The 17,998-nt window shown below is 43.0% G+C and overlaps 1 protein-coding gene across 2 annotated transcripts in view; it reads left to right on the forward strand.

Moving 5' to 3' along the window:
• Positions 1-447: 447 nt before the first annotated feature.
• The window catches only part of Garem1 (GRB2 associated regulator of MAPK1 subtype 1), a 170,953-nt gene continuing 153,402 nt past the window's right edge, over positions 448-17,998 (forward strand). For both annotated transcript variants that reach the window (XM_048442662.3, XM_048442663.3), the window contains exon 1: positions 448-926. In XM_048442662.3, the coding sequence (XP_048298619.2) occupies positions 806-926 (121 nt within the window). In that variant the 5' untranslated portion in view covers positions 448-805. The remainder of the gene's footprint in view (positions 927-17,998) is intronic.

Genomic DNA, 17,998 nt, shown 5'->3' on the forward strand with positions numbered 1-17,998 from the left:
GCAGCCGATCTGCGCGGGCACCGCAGTCCCGGGAGCCGCCTCGGAGGGAGGCAGAGCTCCCAGCTAGAGAAATGTGCGGAAGGCGGAGCGAGGGAGGCGGGGCCTGCGGGAGCTAAGGCCTGGGAGGCGGGGCTAGGTGGAGGGAGGCGGAGCTAGAAGAAGGCGTGGTTATATGGGGGCGGGACTGTGGAAGATTGAATCTACTCGAAGGTAGGCGGAGCTAGTGGTGGAACCCGAGCTCCAGGGAGGTGAAGCCTGCGCTCCAGAGAGGTGGAGCTAGAGGAGTGGAGGCGGAATCCGAGCCAGAGAGGCGAGGCCCGAGGTGGGGAGGCGGAGCCTGTGAACCACGGAGGCGGAGTCCCCGGTGGGAGGCGGGCACGGAGGCGGGCACGGAGGCGGTGCCGGGGCGGGCTGCGCAGGCGTCCCTTGCACCTTGTTGATTAGTCAGTGCCGGGAGCGCTGCTATGGCGTTCCTCGGACCCGCGGCTCCTCCTTACTCAGTGCTCGAGGCGGAGGCTAGGAGGGGGCCGAGGAGGAGGAGGCGGGCGGCCGGCCGCCGCAGCTGCAGAGCCGGGGCCAGGGGAGGCGGAGCGGGAGGCGCCGCAGCCAGCCGGACCGCCTGCAGTGCTCCCCTGGCTTGAGGGCGCGGGACGCCAGCCATGCCTCGGTGTGGCCGCTGAAGCCGGGCGCCGGCGTCCCCGCCGCTGTGCCTCGCTGCCAGGCTGCCCGCGGCGGGAGAGCGAAGCCGTCCGCCAGCCAGCGGTGGAGCGGGAGAGGGAGCGCGGGGCCAGGGGAGGCGGGGAAGATGGATCCGGTGCCCTCGTTGGGCTGCAGCCTCAAGGATGTGAAGTGGAGCCCAGTGGCTGTGCCGCTCGACCTGCTGGTCAGCACCTACCGGCTGCCCCAGATCGCGCGGCTGGACAGCGGTGAGTACCGGCGGGGCACGCGGGTGCCAGGAAGGGTGGGACCGGGGAGGGGGGTAGTGTTCGCCCCTAGCCGTCTACTTGGCCTGAGAGGCTGCCGCAGCCCTGGCGCCTTGCTCTTCATTCCCCCCGCCAGCAGCCGCCGCTGCCGCCGCCGCCGCCAGAGAGGTGCAAATCAGAACCCTTGTAGTGCAGTTAATAAGGGCACCTTAAAAAAATAATCAACGTCGTGGAAACCTGCAGATAGTAACCTTGGACACAAGAATTACTCAATCTGGGAACCCTAAAGTTATCTTAGGCAACTTTCTGACAAAAATAATTGGGCTCTGGGTGGTATCTTGTTTGGGGTGCTCTCTCCTACCGGCCCGCTCTGTCTGCCAAGAAGCTGCAGAAAAGCTCCCGGGTGACCCAATGAAAACGATCACGTTTCTTGGAGAGCTTTTATTACAGCTCGTCTATTCTGTTTAACACAACAACGACTGATTTAGGGTTGTGTGCAGAAAATGTCTTTAGCAGAAGTGATGGTATGCTCACGGTTAATTATTAACTTAGCGCGCTTCCAGCTTAGAAAAAAAATATTTTAAGCCACTAAAACATATTGATTTGCAATCTGAGCTCTGAACCAAGAAATGCCTGTATTTCCTGAAACTGACCACAAGAAAACAGCCAAGAACACCCCCCCCCCCACACACACACACAGATTATTCTGCACGGTGACATCTGCAAACAAATATGTAGATTGCTACTGTCAGTCAAGTGGACACCTTTATGTTTGAGAGTTTTGACATTGGAGGGGACATTTTAAATGGTGTCTGTTTTATTGCACTGTAATTTCACCGGGTTAGCTTCATGGAATTTCAGATTGTAGGAAGAAGTCTGCTTTGCTGTAGGGCAGTGGGACCCGGGCTGGCAGTAGGCAGTGCATAGATAGAGCCTTGGTCACAGGCAAGCCCGATTAAAACAGGTTTGAGCAGAAGATAGCCTTTCTTCCAGCCACAGACACTTGCCTTACTCCTTGCTTTCTAGAGTAAAAGAGTGTTTCACAGGAGACACACAGATACCCCCAAGGAAGACTTACTCTACTTCTTGTCTGTGGGGTTAGGTTAGACACTGAAAACACTGACAAGAGAATTAACATAGAGGAAAGTTGTGAGAGCAGGAGAACAACATTGGTATGCTTGCTGTCCTTGTCTAGTTGGTGGTGGTGGTGGTGGTGGTGGTGGTGGGCACTGGGAATAAACTGGGAGTTTATAAACTAAGAATGAAGTGCACGATGATAATAACTGTTGAATCGAGGTGAGGCCAGGTGGCATATTGAGTCATTTCTGCTTAGCATGGGGGTGACGAAGTGTGTTGTGCTTTAATATGTATCTGCAGGTGTGTGTATGGTGTGTGTGTGCTTGTGCGTGTGTGTGCGCAGTTTGGTTTCCTCCTTCCCCGAGCAAAACTGTATGTTTTGGCAGGTTGTGAATCTTTACCTTTCCATTTCCAGACCTTCCCTCATCGCTGCAAGATCTGCCAAAACTTCCTAGCTAGGCAAGAGAGCATTGGTGCATATAGTATGCAAATCACTCAGCCCTCCTCCAAGTCAAAGTGCAAAGAGGCTGTGTATCAGCCTCAGACACAACTCTTAGTCTTATTATCCACTTTCCTATCCCTGTCATTCATTAAAAGGAGCTGAATCAGCACTGAGCTCACCCCACACTTCTTTTCAAATTAGGATGTGGGCTGCAAGCCTTAACACTGTGTCCTTTCAAGCCTTGGGATGGATTTTGATTACCATGTGTAATTCTAGTTCTTTATTGTAAATTCCTCTTGCGATTTCCACTTGAGAAGCACTTCAGCACACCAAAGTTATACTTGTAGCCAGTACTACGGTATCCCTGGTTATTTATTAACCAATGCCATCTCCTTTTTGTTAGCATAGATTTTAATAGCTGCATAATATTCTGTGGGAATGGCTATAACATATATCTATCTAGTTCCCTATTGGTGGACATTAAATTGTGTTTTTATCTACTCCCTCATTGATGGACCTAAAGTTGCTGCTTCTTCTTCTCCTCCTCCTTCTCCTCCTCTTCTTCTTCTTCCTCCTCCTTCTCCTTCTTCTACTCCTTCTCCTCCTTCTCCCTCTTCCTCTTTTTCTCTCTCTCCCTCTTTAAAACTTGTAAATTCTGAGATAATAAGCATTCCTATACATAGGCTTCTTCTGGGGGTGAGAATGTATTCCTACCTTGCTGAAAGCACCTGTGAATCCCTTTAAAACTGTGATACACTTGCTGTTGCTCTCAGACCAAGGGTTATACTCATGCAAACATAGGCATTGTGGGAATACCACTGGCCCATATCCTTACTATGGTAGGGCTCTTTGTTTACTTCTTAAATGTTTGCTAATCTGATGGGATGGGGAACAAGTTATTTTAACAATTTAATTTGGGTAGACTTTAAAAGAGCCAAACCATAGATTCTTTACATTAACAAGTTTCACTGCAGTACTGAGGACAGGTTAAGGGCTTTGCTAGCATAGTTTCAAATGCCCCTAGTAAACTTGCAGGCTTTGTAGAGTCCTAATTTGGTGTGTATTTTTTGCCCAGTTTTAATGCTTCAGGAATATTTTAGACACACACAAACATCTGCTAAGACAGGAAAAGTAGTAATTTTACAAATCATTTGTTTTAAAAGAAACCAAAAAGAAATGGAAAGACATGCCACAAGTTGACATATGCCAAGAAGAAGATAGGGGCCACCTTTAGGCTGTCCTGAAAGAGCGGTGAAAGTTGAAGCTGGTCAGTGTTGATCATCGGAGCCTGCTGTATGTAGGCGTGTTTCCACATGTTGCACACATTGTCTCTGCTCCTCAGCAGCCCTGCATTAAGGATTTAGGGGGTCTGGTCTCCCGAGAACTTGAGCAGTGAAATTCAAAATGAGCAGTGGGGCTCCCAGCAGCTTTCCAGCAGCTTCTGTGCTGCCCCTTATCACAGGCTCCTGCAGAGAGGCAGTGGGATGGGGCGGGTCTGACTTCTGCTCTAAATAGCCTCACTGTCTCTGAAAGCTTGAGGACCAGAAAGTCAGTTTTTAAAGTGGTGGAGGCACCGAAGTAAGTGCTGGAGCCATCCATCCTATGTAGATGACTTTCTGCCCCTCAAAGGAGTGGCTGAAAAGGGAAGAAGGGAGGTTGTAGAAGGAGGGAGAGAGAGGGCAAAGGAAACAAGTGGTGTTTGGGGCTTGCATTTGTATCTGCTCAAATAGCTTCCTTGTACATTTACTATTAAAAAAGTAATAGCTCTACAATATGTAAAGAATTTTCCAATTCTTTGCATGAGACAGGCCAATTAGATGCATTCAACTTGATATATTCAATGATGGAATTTTTTTTTGTTGGTTGTTTGTGTGTGTGTGTGTGTGTGTGTGTGTGTGTTTGTTTTTGATTTTGATTTTTGAGAAAGGGTTTCTCTGTAGATTTGCTGCCTATCCTGGAACTAGCTCTTGTCGACCAAGCTGGCCTTGAACTCAGAGATCCACCTGCTGGGATTAAAGGTGTGTGCCACTACCACCCGCCTCAATGATGGAAATTTTAAATTACATTTATTTGTGTGTGTGTGTTTGCACATGCATGCCGCAGTGCACGTGTGATGGGCAGAGGACAACTTGTGGGAGTCAGTTCTCTCTTTCCACCACGTGGTGGGTGGAACTCAAGTCATCAGACTTGGCAGCACGTGCCTTTACCTACGGAACCATCTTGCTAGCTCTCCTGTGAAGAAATTTGTCTTTGAGTGGTAAATACAATTGGTTAGTCTTCCTAGGTTTAGCCCCCAAGTCTTTCTGGGGAACCAAAAAGAAAATCCTGTCTAGTGGTTCTCCCAGGAGAGTTGATAGGATGGCTGCACTCAGCGAGGCTGACCCCAGGTATTGATTAGCTCACTGTCCGCTATTCTAAGTGGTTGTAGTCTTGTAAATTCTTTGTAGGGTCAGAGTCCACAAATTCATTCAGAACCAGAAATATTAACTCTTGCTCCATTCCAGCAGTCCATGCCTAAAACCGGGTCTGAAGGAGCTGCCCATTTTCAGTTCATCTTGCAGAAGTCCTAAGACCTAACCCAGAGTTTTCTTTCCTCCCCTCTCTGTCCCTCCATCCTCCCTCCCCCTTTTTCCGCTCCTTCCTTTCTTCCTTGCTTCCCCCCATCCTTAAAGACTGTATGAACTCCTGTGCCCTACGCACATTTTAAACTTGTTCTTTGAAAGTTTACATCTTTGCTTTCAATGCAAAGAATGCTCTGTATCTTATAATATTCACATTTTAAGAAACATAGTTATTTTAAAAGCTCTAGTAGAATCTATATTTGATTCCCAATATTTCATATTATTTTTAACACATTTGTTTTGTATGTGCATGTGTATGTGTATGCACGCTTGTACCCTGGTGTGAGTGTGGAGGTCAGAGGACAGTCTGTAGGAGTTGCTTCTCTTGTTCTACCTGGTAGACCCCAGGGATCAGGCTTGGCAGCAGGTACCTGTCCCCACAGAGCCATCTCGCCAGCCTTCGGAAGTTATTTTAAATATTCCTGAATAAGTCCTTCAACCATTATTAAACTTTGTACCTTTTCTAATATCCTTAAATTCATGCTCTGTCTTCTCCTACCCTGAATAATGTCTTGATTCAATTTACCTTAGTTGTTGAAATGGCTTTATTGATCGCTTTGTGACAAGTTCTGAAACAGAAAGAGTACATTTCAATGTAGAATTTTGTACCTTTTTAACCATAGCACTTCAGAATCTGAAGATTTCCAGATGACAATAAAATAAAATAAAATGAGACAATGTTATTCTGTGATGGGGCGTGCATGGTGTGTGTGTCGAGGTCAGGGGACAGCGTGTGCTATGGGATTTCTCCTTTCATACTTCTTTATGTCAGCTCTGGGGCTTGAACCCAGGTTGTCAGGCTTTTGTGGCAAGCATCTTTACCCACCAGAGCTTTTAGTAAAGAAAGGGTTAGGGGCTGGGCGTATTGTTTAGTGATAGAGTGCTTACCTGGCAAGCAAGAGGCCCTGGGCTCATTCCCGAGACACCCCTCACAACATAGACAGAATTTCTTGAGGTACAATAATTATCACTCAGATATTGTAGACTTTCACCCCTTGATATACAGCAGTATCTCTATTGTTTCCTTTGCTTATCCCCTTGTGATCTCTGTACCCCTGGCCAGTGTATTTGAGAAAAATCTGGGAGAAAACATCACATATGAGTTACTTGAATTTCTTGGGTAAAGGTCCATTGAGGAGTAGGTGAAGAACAGCTTCCATCCTCATAGACATGGTCCGCGCAGGAGAGAAGTCCTTCCACCGTAGTCATGGCCCAAGCAGAATGCCTTTTAAATAAATAGCGTTGTAAGTAGGAACTCTGGAAATACACTGGCCTGTAGTTTTGAGGAAACTTGGAAGTTGTTGGTTTTACTTTTGAACAGTTTGAAGAATGCTGGTACAAAGATAGTAAAAGAGAGATCAAGGCTTTGTTTTCCAAAAGGAAAAGGAAGTCTAAGACTGCAGAAAATGATGGAGAGAGGAAAAAAGAAGGTGATACAAGTTGGAGACAGGTAAATAAAACAATTCTAGTCTCCTGCCTCATTGTATTAGTTACTCTTTCCCCTCTGGGACCCGGTATCGAGCCAGAAGCAACTTAAGGAAGACAAGGTTAACTGTGGCTCCCAGTCTGAGGGGTGTTAGTCATCCTGGGAGGAAGGGCCAGTGATGGGGGCCTGAGTTGTGGTCGCAGGGGTCCCTGGGGTCAGGAAGCAGAGAGAGACTGGTGACACCCAGATGGCTTTCCTCTTCACTTTTGTTTTCAGACTGGATCCCAGCTCCGAATGTGGTGCCACTCACACTCAGAGTAAGTCTTTTGCCTGTAGCTGATTCTTTCTGGAAAAAAGCTAACATATACACCCCAAGTGTGTCTCAGTAAAAAGTCTGGTCATGTTTCTTAATCCACTCAAGCTGACTATTGAAATTAACTATTGTATTAGCTATGGGGGAAGTCCATTCTGATTCAGTGCCTTGGGGCATTGGGTGGTGGGAACTTGGGTTTAGCATTGTGCTGAGTTGTTCTGTGGCTTTTATCAGTTGTGTACCTGGAGACTGTAGAAGCAGAAGCATGAGCAATTGGATCCCCACAGTGGGCTCCAACTGGCTGCTTGCAAATGTCAGAGATCCTTCTAAATCCATGCTCTGCCTTTGAAATTCATGTAAGTTCTGACAAAGTGCTCTGTGATTGATGTGTGTGTGTGTGTGTGTGTGTAATGTTGCTTTGTTAAACTAACAACATATAAATATTGCCCCAGAAGGCATATATACTTATCTAGGGCTTCATTTCTCTCTGGCAGTCTGTATTTCCAATATAGAGGGTACATATATAAGCCCACGGAAGATAAAAATGAAGCTAAATGATGTTGAATTTGGAGTCAAGAACTCTCTTGTACAATCAGGTCTCTTCATTTCTTTCATTTGTAGTTTTTTTCATGGAGGAAAAATAGACATACCTGCCTCTGATGTGTCTTGTAAATGGGTCTATAATATTAACTAATATTCTTTAAGACTATACTATGTAATGCCCTGTTAGATATTAGAATTATAGTAGTGAGAAAAACTTTGGTGCGAGCAGTCTTGTGTATCTGCTTATTTTGGGTGTTAATGTAATAGCATATATGAATTACATGTATATTGCATAATAGCATATATGCAAATTTAAGATTGGCATAGAGATGCTTATATGCTTTCAAAGGGAGGCTTCTGCATATATCACTGAGAGTGCAGAAGGAGCAAGAACAATAGATTGTAGTACACTTACACAGGTAGAGGGAGGAACAGAAATGCTCCAAGTGGCTTAGCCTAGTTCCTTCTGTGAATTACAGATACCGTAGACATCTGCAGGTTATAAAAAGGACTAAGTCTTCATTAGTGCAAAAGTGTTATAAACTAACTCAAGATTGGGCCAAGAGAGGCTGAAGTCAGGAAGGTTTTTTAACTGAATTCAGTCACGTGGTACCAAAGCAATGAGCTGAGGCATTAAACATCTGAGTGTATATTTACATGGTTTGACTATCAGTGGTCTTTGTAGTGCCCATAGTTACTTTTGTATATGAGGTACATGGTGGGAAAGCCGGTTTAATGTTCTTTCATACACTGTATACTTCTAGGTTCTCCTAGTTCTCCCTTACTCTGATTACTGACCATGTCTAAAAATAATGAACTCAGGATGGGAGAGGATGTTGTCTTAGGCAATGGACGGTGATAAACATTTAGATCCAAGAGGCGAGGGCGGCCATAGCTACTTTAGTGTCTTTGTATTCAAGAACCATGGTTGTTTTGAAAGTCTTACATGAAATGCATTTCCACACTGGCATTGAGAATCTGGGAAAATGCTTCGACTGTTGTGATCGTCTGCATCATCAGTTGAAGAGGGAGTATTTTGGGTCTCTTTCTTTCATTGGCTGCCTTACTAAAATAGCCAGTTCTTGTAGGCCAGCTTGTAAACTCATTTATTTTTGTTGGCTATCCCTGAGGGATCTGTCTTTTCACTTACTAAACCACAGCTCGTGGAAGACTCATAAACTCCCCTCTGGTCTTAACAGGACCCTCAGTCTTTAGTCCACCAGCAGCTCTTATGTACAAAATGAAAAGTAACTCCCATTCATGGCTTACATATTTTATCATTCTTGAAGAAGATGCAAAATATCTGCTAAAACATTTTACATTTCTCGAGATTAATTCTTTCATGGAGCATTCCCACATGAAAGGCCTCCCCCACTTCTCAACCCACTTCTACTCTGAAATGCACAGACTCTTTTCTCCAACTTCAGGTTAGAGTTACCTACAACTCTTTTTATTATTTCTGAGCTCCTCACACAGATCCCATCATATGGGAGACTCTGAGCAAGCATTTAACAAATGATTGAGCAAATCTCAGTGTTAATAACTGTGTGGCCTTAGACATCTGCAGGCCTGTAATAGCAGTTTACCTTGTCCTATTTGAGGCAGATATTATATTATTAAGTTTACAAATTAGAATGAACCTTCTAGGCAAGCAACGAGAAAAATAAGAAACTCATAGACCATCATAATTTATAAGACAGTGGTTTATGGAGCTGTGAGTTATAGTATTTTAAGTAAATTCTTTTTAGAAATTGTGACTTATTTCTAGGCTAAATAAAAATTTACTGACTAAATAAATCAGCTGTCATGCTAACATGAAGGTGACTGTCCATGTTGCATGGCGACATGCCTTTGAATTTTAAAACTTTGATGCCATAGTGCTCACGTGATCCCCTTGTTCACACTAGAATGCTGTAATCTTTGAGACTGGTCATCTCTTAACTCAAGAAAGGCCCAGCGAGGTAACTGTCTCTTTAACTGCTCAGGATCTCATCATGGACACTAGCAATTTTATTTCTTAGCAAAGCAAACCAGTTGGTTCAAATGTGCTACAAGACTATAGTTGATAATTTGAAGCAGTTGTCTCTTCTTAGAATAGCCACAAAACTGACTGTAGTGTCTTAATCCCAGACAATGAGTTTCCTTTTATGCCCTTGAAGGAGTATTCTGTCATAGGAAAGGAAGGAAAAACAACACTCCCAAGCCCTTTGTAGGACTGTGGATGAATTGCCTTACAATACAGGGCAAGTCATTGTAATTGATTCTGCTAATTGTTAAACCCAGATTGAAGTATTTAAACACCACTTGGGCTTGAATGGCTTAATGGTTGTTTAATAAATACCATGTTATTGAATTTAAAATGCAATATGAATTCCTTACCACTGTGGAGATGTTTGTTATTCTGGGTAACACTGAATATGCACTGAGGGTTGTTGGGAATGGGCCCAGCTATAGCATAGAGGAGCATGGGATTGTTTCTGAGCAGTGCTTACGTATATATTCCTGGAAGGTTTTAGAGAGGTTGAGTGTGCTGGTTAATTTTCCTAACTTGATAGAAAATTTTCTTCAGCCACACACTTTTATTTTCTTTATTAAGATGATAGTTTCTTTAATGCCAGATTTTAAAATGTTGGAAATGAGACATGCTATCTTTCTGTCAAGGGACTAAATTTACATATCTCAAAATAACAGTCAAGAGTCACCCCCTTTGCATTGTTTTGCTGCTTTCGATCATGTCTACTGCCGTATAGGCAGTACAAACATTGGCTATTGTGGAGGCTGTCATCCATTCATAAGAAGGTTGAAGAATTTCTGAAAAAACCTTTTGTAACACATGATCATCTGTCTCTACAGACACTGTTTCTTCTGTCAGTGATGCTCACTTTCAATTACCTTCTCCTATAGTCACCAAACACCAGTGAGAGTGGTGAGAACCAAGGGGCTGACATATGCCCACTGCTCCGTCATTTCTCAGCCTTAGTCTCATGCTCTCAGCTCTTATTTCAGACAGTTTCAGCGTGTTCACATTTAGAAGAATTCAACATTCCTTTTTAACTTGGGGCATCCCGCAAAATCAGTCCAACTCCAGGCCCTAGTTAAAAACCAACTTAATTAGTTGCGAGAGAGAGGCACGTGTGCATGTGTGAGAGCGAAGTGCTCTAGAAGGTTCGAGTTACCTACTTAAAAATAACAAGTAACAGAAAGCTGTAGTAAGAGGCTGCCCTTATTTTTTTCTGTTTATTTTGGTCCCATGTTTTGGTCAGTTAACATGGAGTCAGAAGATAGGTTTGGCAGTAATTTCAGAAGCTCATTTATCATAGTTATGTATATCAGTCAAGGTTAATTTCAGTCATGCATCACAAGTTGAAACTTACACACACACACACACACACACACACACAGTGACTTATACAACATGGAGAAGCCTATTGGTGTGTTGTCCAGGACTGACATGCCAGGTTCAGAGTTGAAAATTTACACCGTTCCTCTGTCTTTCTGCTTTGCCTCCTTCAGGCTCTTGTCACTGTCAAGGTGACCTCATGGTTCTGAATGGCTGCTGGAACCCTAAGCTATTTTGTCTGCGGCTCACATAGCAAGAAGGACCAAGGGGTATATTCTAGTTCTTTGCCACATCTCGCTCACATCTCGTTGGTCAGGATTTTGGCACTTTGGCATGGGAGCGTCAGAAGGCAGAGTTAAAGTCTGACCTGTGACTGAGGGTCCCTATGGCAAGAGATGGGTGCATTGGGCATGCGGGACCGCCTGTTACTCAGAAGGGTTTTAGAGCAGCCGTAGCTCCCTGACATTTCCCTGTATTTAAGAGGCCTGTTTGTTTGTTTGTTGGGGGGTGGTAATTAGGACTTACGCATGCTAGGCAAGTAATCTACCATGAGCTATATCCCCAGCCAAGAAACTCATTAGAGCTGAGAATGCCGCACCAAAAGGAGTCCTCAAAGACGTATGCATCTGTAGGGTCGGTGACTGCAGCCCACCACACCTTATTCTAGGACCAGTTATACATCTGTAGGATCAGTGGCTGCAGCCCACCACACCTTATTCTTGCTTCCGCTTGTATACTTTTCACTTTCTCTCTGACTTGATGTACTTGTGGAAATAGCTGTATAATATTTGAGAGACCTTTTCCCCCCTATTCTAGTCTGTTGGCCAGAAAGGTGTGACAGTTGTAATTAAAACAGTATTTTCTATTTTCATTGTTACAGGGAATTTGGAAAATATAGAAAAAGAAGGCAGGGTGAATATTGGTTTTAAACTCGAAGATCATATTGATTGTTAGATAACAATTGGTGTTAGACAGATATGTAAGACAGATGTGGAATGTAAGGAAAATACACATAAATGTGGGACCAGCCTGTACATCACTCAGACTATACATCACTATATACAGATTATATACATCACTGCTGCACTGTACTTCATGATTTCTGGAAGGTAGAATTATTAACGTTAATGGACTTGTGCTTTACCAGTAAATCATCATTAGTTTTTCTCACCATTTTTCTGCTGTAAGACATGCCTTTTTGAGTGTTTTTGAGAACATTTTTGTATTTACATTGGTCAGTTTCTTATTATTTGAGGCTCCCAGAAGCAAAAGTGCTGCTTTTAGCTTGTGAGGTGTTGATAAATCACAACTAGGAATGTTTACTCCAGTGGTTCTCAGCCTTCCCAATGCTTTCACCTTTTAATACAGTTCCTCATGTTATGATGACCACCAACCAAATAGTTATTTTCATTGCTACTCCATAACTGTAATTTTGCTACTGTTATGGATCATAATATAAATATCTGATATGCTGGCTGTCTGATGTGACTTCTAAAATGTCCCACAGGCTGAGAACCACTGGTTGAGTCCGTGATGAGTAAACCTGTCACTTTGTATGTCGTTTCTTATTCTCTGCTAATTTAGATAATTTAAAAAAATCATACTTTTCCTCATTTGTCTTAGTGTTTCTTTGGTTACAGTTAAATTAGCTTTAATCATAAATTTTTGTGTGAATTTCCTGAGATTTTTATTCAATTAAAATTTTTTTGCAAAGATCTTGTGATCACAATAACAAAAATCTTAATGTACTTTATGTTGTTTTATGGAGTATTTATGGATAATCTCAAGTTTATCAGAAGTTAATCATTTTCTAAATTCTCTTTCCGTTTTTCTTTTACTGTTAAATGGTAATTACCTCTGTTTTTGTGATTGAATAGTTATAACTATTAAAAAATACTGCATGCCTTCTTTTTTGCATGTAATCCATAACATGCCCAAAGTGATGTTTGGTCCATCTGGGTGAGCCAGAACATGGGTCCAGCGTGTTACAGCCATGAGTGTAAGGACTGGTACTGCAGGACGGATGATAGCACTTCACAGGGCACTGGAAGACGCGGGGACGAGCAAATGCAAGAGCTTGAGTGTCACTTGTCTTCTGGTGAGCATCTGTGCAAACGTTGTCTTCGCCATGCTGTCTGTGGAGAAGGGGGTCAGAAAAGCCTGGCTCAGGTCTCCCAGCCAGTGATTGACAGCAAATAAACTATTGTCTCAGTCTGCCAACCTTGCACTGAAGGGAGGGCTTTACGAGCAGCTGTATCTATCAGCGTGAGGAGGTGACAGTTTTGAAAGAGAATCTTTTATTGCCAGAGGAAAAGCCTCAAATTTACTACATCGCGGATGAGGAAGCTCATCCCAGCCTTCTGCGTCTCTCCTTTTGTTCTCCCTTCCATCCTCACCCTTTGGTCTTCTTGGACTCAACTGGCAGAGAGTAATCTGAGTAGCTTATGTCCAGTTTAGTGCTCTGCTATCAAAGGAGCTTCAGGCTAAGCAGAGCCTGGACAGTAGTGCAGAAGGCTGTGCAAGCACGAAGCACTGACCTCAGCTTGGCTTACTTCATCCTTCATGTCAAGCCTTCCTACCCTTGAAACCTTGCCTGCCCATTTGTCTTAGTCATTGTCTTATTGCTGTGAAGAGATGCCATGATCAAGGCAGCTCTTATAAAAGAAAACATTTAATTGGGGATTTGCTCTCAGTCTCAGAGAGTTAGTCTGTTATGATCTTGGTAGGGAGCGTGGCAGCAGGCAGGTGTGGTGTTGGAGAAGCAGCTGAGAACTGCATCCTGATCTACAAGTAGAGTGAGACTCTGAGCTTGGCATAGGCTTTTGAAAGCCCACCCCCAGTGACACACTTCCTCCAGCAAGGCCACACCTCCTAATTCTTCTAATCCTTTCAAATAGTGCCACTCATTGGTGACTAAGCATTCAGATATATCTATGGGACCATTCTTATTCAAACCAGCACATTGTAATCTACTTAAAAGAATCCAATGTGTGTCCTTCATACTTGCTCTGTAGTCACCCTGTGTCACAATTTACCCAGACATGTACGCAATTCTGTCACTGTTTAATAAAAGTCAAGTACTAGGATTAAAAGTGTGCACCACCACACCTGGCTTCATTCTCTTTTATTGGAAATCCTGGTAATTAGCTCTCCAAACCTCCTTGTCATTGATTTCACTGTTTTCCAGAATCTTCTAGTACCACCTCTCATATCATTGTCTTCCCGAGTGTGATGATATCACAATCAAGCAGCAAGCTTTGGGGTGTGGGAGAAAAGAATGGGTCTCACATCAGATTCAAAGTCCACATGATAGAGTGGGTTTGATTTAATGAGGGCTGATAAGATGAAGTCCGAGAAGTCTAGCACAATTCTTGCTCTGTCACATCCACGTGTGGGAATACCACTTCCCCAAGGCTGTATCAACCTTAGTTTAAGATGTTCTTACCAGCTTAATGGATGTAAGTGAAATAAGGTCTTATTGTTACATAAATACATAAATTTCTGCTCTGTGAATCAACGTGGGTGGGGGTTGGGTGCATACATACCAAAGTTTGTGCATATTGAGGGCAGAGGACAACTTGTCGGAATCTGTTCTCTCACCTTTTTGTGAGGGTCCTGGGGAATGAACTCAGATCATCAAGCTTGGCAGCAAGGGCCTTCAGCCACTAAGTCATTTCACTGTCCTTTTAGATAGGATTTGTATTCTCTGGAGACATTTTTATTTACACTTATTGTATCTACTGATCATGTATTATTCCATTTAACAGACTTTAACTTTTACACAGATAGACATCTTTAATCCTGATTAAGAAAATCCACCCAGAAACATAGACTGTGTGTGTAGTCTTTTAGATGGTTTAGGAAGATTTGAAATTTTCAAATTTGTCTTCAGTCCATCTGGAATTAATTTTTGCATATGATGTAAGATTTCTATTTTCTTACAGGCTGCTGTTATGTGAGCCTAGTTATTAAAAAAATCTGTTTGCCCACTGATATGAACTATCTTTGCTGAATTTATTTTGCTTTTTAACAGTAGGAAAACACACTTGAGCCGCACCTGTCTTTCAGAGATTACCATGGGCTGTGTTCCAAGAACATAAAAGGTTAATGAGATCTGAAAACAATCTCTTTATTCCCTAAAGAAAAGTCATAGAAGACCCGTCTCTCTAGTATTGACGTATTCTTCTCATCCAGTGGCCATGGGAGATCCAATATTTGTTTGTGCAAAGAAAAATTAAATTCTTTTTGAAGCAGGGCTGCCCTGGTGAGGTCTGGAAGCGATAGGAACTTGTTAAACGCCGTCTGGAAGCAGAGTCCAGATGCTTTGGCAGTAGGCTTTCCCTAGGGACGAGTTTGTTTTACATTGATTCTCTACTAAGCTGCTCTGTGTGTGTGTGTGTGTGTGTGAGTGTGTGTATGTGCGTGTGTGTGTAAGAGGAAGGGATGTAGGAAGAATCAATTTAAGAGGAGGTTTACAAGTCGTACTCACTTTTAGATTCTATAATTGTGTAGTTCTCTTATTTGTGGTACAAACTTTGGCACATTGTTTTCAATGTGTATGCATCTACTTCCCTCAGCCTCCATAGTGACCTACTCTGTCCATTTTGAAAGACTTAAATTTCTCTTACATTTTATCTCTCCCAAAATAATTGTTAGCATTGTCCTAAAGGAATTCCTAATTCCTTTAAATCACTCTTGCAGAGGCCAGAATTAAACCTTTTTAGAAGAGATGTATAATAATATGGGCCCCATACCTCAGGTTCACAATTCATAGTGTGTGCATAAATAATGAACGGGAATCCAGAGTATTCTCTGAAACTTTGTCTATTGCATGTGTCTTGTGTAAAATTTCAACAGAACCACAAACCTGAATTCCCTGAGGAAATTTATAAAGCTGGAATAGTGTGTGCTTAAATATTTTATTCCATTCTAGATTTGTATTCTAGACTGTGGACAGATATCCAAGCTTCCCATCTATCATAGGTTGCACAGGGACTGGTGTTGATGTCCCTCTCGGTAGATCAAATCCAGATGAATGACTCTATGTCAGGCTCCTTGAGATCATACGATGTGTACACACGTGCACACACTTCATTCTTCATGCAGCAGTCTTCTAGCAGGTTCTGGGCAAGGAAAACATCTCGATTCCTGAACCTCTTCCTTCCTGCCAGAGCTTAAGGATTTAGAAACCTTTAAAACTTTTCCTTGTATATATGTTCCTTGTATGTGGGTGGTCTTGGGTTACATAAGTCATGTTCATACAAACTTATATTCTAGAGTTTTTCTAAGGCCCTGATTTTTTCCACACTCAATTCTCTAAGGCATCTAGTATCTGAGATTATTTATGTGTATTGGCCTAATGGAAAGAAATTGGATAAATGAAGACAATGTAGTGCTGAAATTTCGCAGGTGGATCATGGGTATTTGTCTAAACTATTTCATCGAAAGCTATTTACATTTTCCAGTGTGTTGTGGGAGAATATTCCAAAACAGATACTAGGATATTCATTGATTCTAAAATGCATGTTTTAATTAGAATGTGCTTTATAGTCCATGGTGTGACATAGTTGAATCAGTGGTGTTTGTTCTGTCTTAGTTGCTGTAAAATGATGATTATCCCACAGCACAGATGCTGACATCCCAGATGGCATGAATTATGGTCATTCTATAGATTGCCTTTCAGACAAGTCATGCAGTGTTGAAAACAAACACATGAAACAAGGTGTGAATGTCCCAGTAGAGGGCAGGATGTAATCCAAGCTGAAGTCAAGCAATAATCCCCCAGAGGCCCTCTCAAAGGCTGAGTCCTCATCATGGTGCTGTAAGGAGATCATGGGAACTTTGAAAGGTAGGCATTAATGAGGATACTTCTGGTCACTGTGCTGTGCCATTGAGGGGAGCAGAGGGACCTCGTCTCCTTTCCCTCCTTTTTGCTTCCTGGCTACAAAGTGATGGTTTTATGCCATGATGTGCTGCTGCTGCCTTGCCGTGGGCCCCAGAGTAACTGAGGAATCGACAGAGTAGACCCTCCAAAATTGTAAATAAATATAGATTTTTATTATAGGCTCTTTTCTTATTTTATGCTGTTTGGTTTTATAAGACGGAGTTTCCCAGCAACTCCAGAGTTGTCCTGGAACTCACTCCAGGCTGGCTTCAAACTTAGATATTTTCTTGCTTCTGCCTCCCCAGTGCTGAAATTAAAGGCATGTACCACCAGCACCTGGCGTTAAATTGATTATTTCAAGTAAGAATCCTTATAGTAACAGAAAGAGGAAAACTGTTAGGACATGTGTGTGTGTGTATGTGTGTGTGTGTGTGTGTGTGTGTGCGTGCGCACATGTGTGTGGTACATCTGTGTGTGGAGGTCAGCTCTTGGGAGCTGATTTTCTCATGCTAACTTATCAGATCCAGGTATCAAACTCAAGTGCTCAGGCCTGTGCATGAATACCCCTCCCCTCAGAACTGTCTCACCACCCCAAGGCCTCCTTTTGTGGTCTAGTATATGATACACCCAAGCATACTAACAAAGTGGCGCCCTAAATGATGCTCACCCCAGCCTGAATGACATGGCTATGTCTAATCCCTTGTTATGTTACATTACTTAGATAAAGTCTTTGCAGATGGATTTGACGATCTTGAAGTGAAGGTACCACCTGATTGGAATGTAAAACCATAGGAAGCATCCTTCCAAGAGGAGGGAGGAGAGCTTAGAGAGATTTGGAATGGAGTAGCAGTGGGACCATGGAGACAGAAAGAAGGTTATATAAGTCAAGATTTACTTGGTACCATTAGAAGTGAGATGAGGCAGAAAACAGAAGTAGAAATTTCATAGGAGTGTGGTCCTGCTCAGTAATTAATTTGGGTTTGGCCCCCAGAATGGGGAAGGAATAAATTTCTGTTGTTTTAGACTACCCAGTTCATATTAATTTACTGTAGCACTCACAGAAAATGCTGTGCCTACATGTACACACAAGTGTATGGACACACACAAGTTTTGCTGACCTATAGTTAAGTAAAATGCTAGGATTTTAAAAATAGAAGTTACAAATATAGACTTTACCCTAACATCCATCAATAGGATGTGTGAGTGGGAGTATGGTATGTGGTTTACACAATGCTATTCATTTACAAACTATAGCTCATGAGCCCTGCTATCTGATACACACAGTACCAAGAGCTAGGAGCACAAAGATAAATACATGTCGACCCAATCTTGCAGAGCTCACAGGCCTACTGGGTAGGTAGATTCCTAGACAGTTAAATGTTAACTTGTGATAGACAGAGGTGGAACCTCATCTCAGAGGTCAGTTAAT

The sequence above is a fragment of the Myodes glareolus genome, chromosome 13, assembly GCF_982192425.1.
Source record: "Myodes glareolus chromosome 13, mMyoGla1.1, whole genome shotgun sequence".
NCBI classification, from domain to species: Eukaryota; Metazoa; Chordata; class Mammalia; order Rodentia; family Cricetidae; genus Myodes; species Myodes glareolus.